General features: G+C 44.4%; 1 protein-coding gene across 1 annotated transcript; it reads left to right on the forward strand.

The window, feature by feature from the left end:
• The first annotated feature begins 307 nt into the window (after positions 1-307).
• LOC118964821 (golgin subfamily A member 6-like protein 6) lies at positions 308-2,591 on the forward strand. The gene is made up of 3 exons (XM_036979307.1): positions 308-1,013; positions 1,598-2,144; positions 2,298-2,591. The coding sequence occupies exons 1-3, from the start codon at positions 350-352 to the stop codon at positions 2,320-2,322; spliced, it is 1,236 nt and encodes a 411-aa protein (XP_036835202.1). The 5' UTR covers positions 308-349; the 3' UTR covers positions 2,323-2,591.
• Positions 2,592-2,891: the final 300 nt, after the last annotated feature.

The following is a 2,891-nucleotide window of genomic DNA, read 5'->3' on the forward strand; positions in this document are numbered from 1 at the left end:
AGATCATGTTTGAGAGTGATCAAGAAGAAGAAAATATATGGAAACAGAAGCAAATTGACATGGAGGAGGGAAGAGAGAGGGAGAACAAGAGACAGAGAGAGATAGAAGAGATACACAGACGACAACAACAAGAGGAGAGACAGAAACAAAAGGAGAAGGAGAAAGAAAGGGAGAAAGACAATGACAATCAGAGAGAGATGGAATTAAAAGATCAGCAACAGAAAGAGATGGAGAAAGAAAAGATGATTATGAGAGAAAGGGAGGAAGCAGGAAGCAGAAAGGAGGGGCAGAATTTTTTGGGGGGGAAATTGAGGGACAGAATGAACTGGAGATAGAACAGGAGAGAGAGATGGAAGAAAAGCAGGAAGTGATTAAGGAAGCAGAGGAAGAGTACAGGGAAAGAGAAGAGAGAGGAAAGGAAGTAAGCATGAAGAAACATGTAGTAGTTAATGTTAAAGCAAAAGCACGGGAAGTCTTCAATAGGCGTAAAGAGAGGAGGTTAGAAGTGTTGAAGGGGGAGCGAGAACACATAGAAAGAGGACAACAAATCAGGAGGGAGAAGGAGGAAAGACGGCTGGAGATGGAAAGAAAACAGGAGAGGGCAAGACAACAAGAGGAGCAGGATAAAAAACGAGAGATTGAAATTGCTAGACAGAAAGAAATGTTGAGACTAAGAGAGGAGGAGAGGCAGAGAGAGGAAGAGAGAGAGGAGGAGAGAAAGAAAGCCATTAAATGCCTTTTATCTTTAATCAGAGAGAGAGAAAAAATAATACAGGCAAAAAAAAGAGAGGAGATGGTGGAAGAGGAAAGAAGGGAGATCCTTGAGTACAAGAGGGGTGACTTAGAGGAGGAGGAAAAAGAAGATGACAAGGAGGACATTCTCCCACCCGATAAAAGTATCCGAAGGAGAGCCGTGGGCTGGGTGAATAAAAAATGGGAGAAGAGGAACCTCAGAAAGATAGAGAGAACGTATCAGAGAGAGGCTGAGGAGGGCCATAAGATCGTCCACATAGGTAAGACCTGTTTTCCCTCTACTTATGACATCATCCTCTTTAGTCTCCTCTACACACATAAGTTCCACACCAGTCATCATGTCGCATCATTGTTTCAATATAAAACTACTGTCCAAAGAATATGTTAGCTGACATGGCTCATTGAGTGACTGACTGACATAACAAGAAAAATACTGCTGATAACAACCACGTTTTTAAATGGTACCTTGTGTCATCTACTAGTCTAACTCTCAAGACTAAGTAGAGACCCAGAAAGAGTTCCTAAAAACACACACACAAAAACGTGTTTTGGGGGGATCCGGGGGCTACTAGTGGCCATGGGGCCCTAAGCGATCACATAAGCCCTGGCACTATACAAAGAATAGGTGCCATTCTGGACACATGTTCAACTTAGGGCCAGGTCAATTTGGGATGGGGATTATTGCACTTAATTCACAAATTCCATGCCTTGCTCAACTGAAAAGAGTAAATAATCAGTGAGATCCAATTGTGTTTTCTATTCTTCATTCCCTGTGTCCATTACATTTAAGTTGATACCAGATCCACTAAGTTGAATGTGAACTCTACTTCTTCTCCCCTCCCAGCCATCCCTGGACACACAAGGCTAACATCCACCATGACCCGGGCAGAGAGAGAGAGGGAGAAGAGGAAGGAGCTGCTGAAGGCTGAGGAGAGAAGGAAGAAGATGGAGGATTTCAATAAGCAGTGGAGAGAGCGGTCCCTGCTTAAAAAACAGACTCATCAACAACTGAAGGAGGAGAGGGAGAGGATGAAGGAAAACTACCTGGAGCAGATGAATCTGGAGGCTGATGCTCAAATCAACACCCGGTGTCTAACCACCCAACACAGCCACGATTACAACCACGGTCAGGAGTTGCCCGGGTGGGCCAATGGCCAACAAGTAAGCCAAGAGCCCACTGGATCTGCTGATGGCCACCAGGAAAGGCCAAGGAGGCAACAGGCATGGGCAGAGAACCAGGAGGGGAGTTCAGAGAACCAGCAGGAGGGGCCAGAGAACCATCAGGGGGGGCCAGACAGCCAGCAGCTAGAAGCTCCAGAAGAGGCTGAAACATCAGAGCGAATATCCAAGACAAAGAAAAAGCCAAGCATCTGGAAGAAAATTAGGATGAGGTAAAGAATGTTTAAACATCTATTCATGTTTTACACTGTTAATATACATGTCATCACTTTAAAAAGTGACATTATCCAAATGTGAGGGTTTAGTGTACATGCAACACACATGTAAATATATAGATACTTACCTGTCTCTGTGATGTCTTACAGCCTTCCTGACGTGCTGTCTGCCTAGAGCTGGAACTCGATGAAGCCACAGTTCCACTAATGTTACGTTGGTAATTAAAAGTGTCGCCCAATAATTCCTCCTCCTCTTTAAGTCATCGAGCCACATTTCCTCCTCAAAACATTATAGTCTCCTCAAGCCAGCAAGTATCCTCTTTATCAGGCAACAAACCATCGAAGGTCAGTGACCCTCCTCCCAAGAACAGAGACTCTCATCTGTATCCTAGTTAAATTCATCTCTGCTTACCACCTCTACAGTCCTAGAAAATATCCCAAAAATGGAAATAGTTTCAACAGAAGTCCTCCCCTCAGACCAGTGGCTCCACAGACCAGAGTTTCTCATCTGTATTCAAGTTGAATGCAACTCTGATCATTTCCACCACCTCTCCTGTTAAGGGGAGGTTCTGAAAAGGAGGTCTGGGAGGAGGTCTGCAGGTAGCCTGGACCGGACCGGTAGCAGCTAAGTTGCTGGCTCCATCCCCGGGCAGAGCTTCTCAAGTCAGGCCAGTGATGTTTGATGATGTCATTTTTGTTTGCAAAGTTTTACTCTTTAATAAAAGCATTTATTAAAAAAGCAAT

The sequence above is a fragment of the Oncorhynchus mykiss genome, chromosome 6, assembly GCF_013265735.2.
Source record: "Oncorhynchus mykiss isolate Arlee chromosome 6, USDA_OmykA_1.1, whole genome shotgun sequence".
Classification (NCBI taxonomy): Eukaryota; Metazoa; Chordata; class Actinopteri; order Salmoniformes; family Salmonidae; genus Oncorhynchus; species Oncorhynchus mykiss.

Excerpts from the sequence above, each read along its gene's own strand:
- LOC118964821 (XM_036979307.1), top strand. The coding sequence starts at position 350 with ATGGAAGAAAAGCAGGAAGTGATTAAGGAAGCAGAGGAAGAGTACAGG. Across the intron at positions 1,014-1,597 it reads CCATAAGATCGTCCACATAG|CCATCCCTGGACACACAAGG; the intron begins GTAAGACCTGTT and ends CTCCCCTCCCAG. Across the intron at positions 2,145-2,297 it reads TGGAAGAAAATTAGGATGAG|CCTTCCTGACGTGCTGTCTG; the intron begins GTAAAGAATGTT and ends GATGTCTTACAG.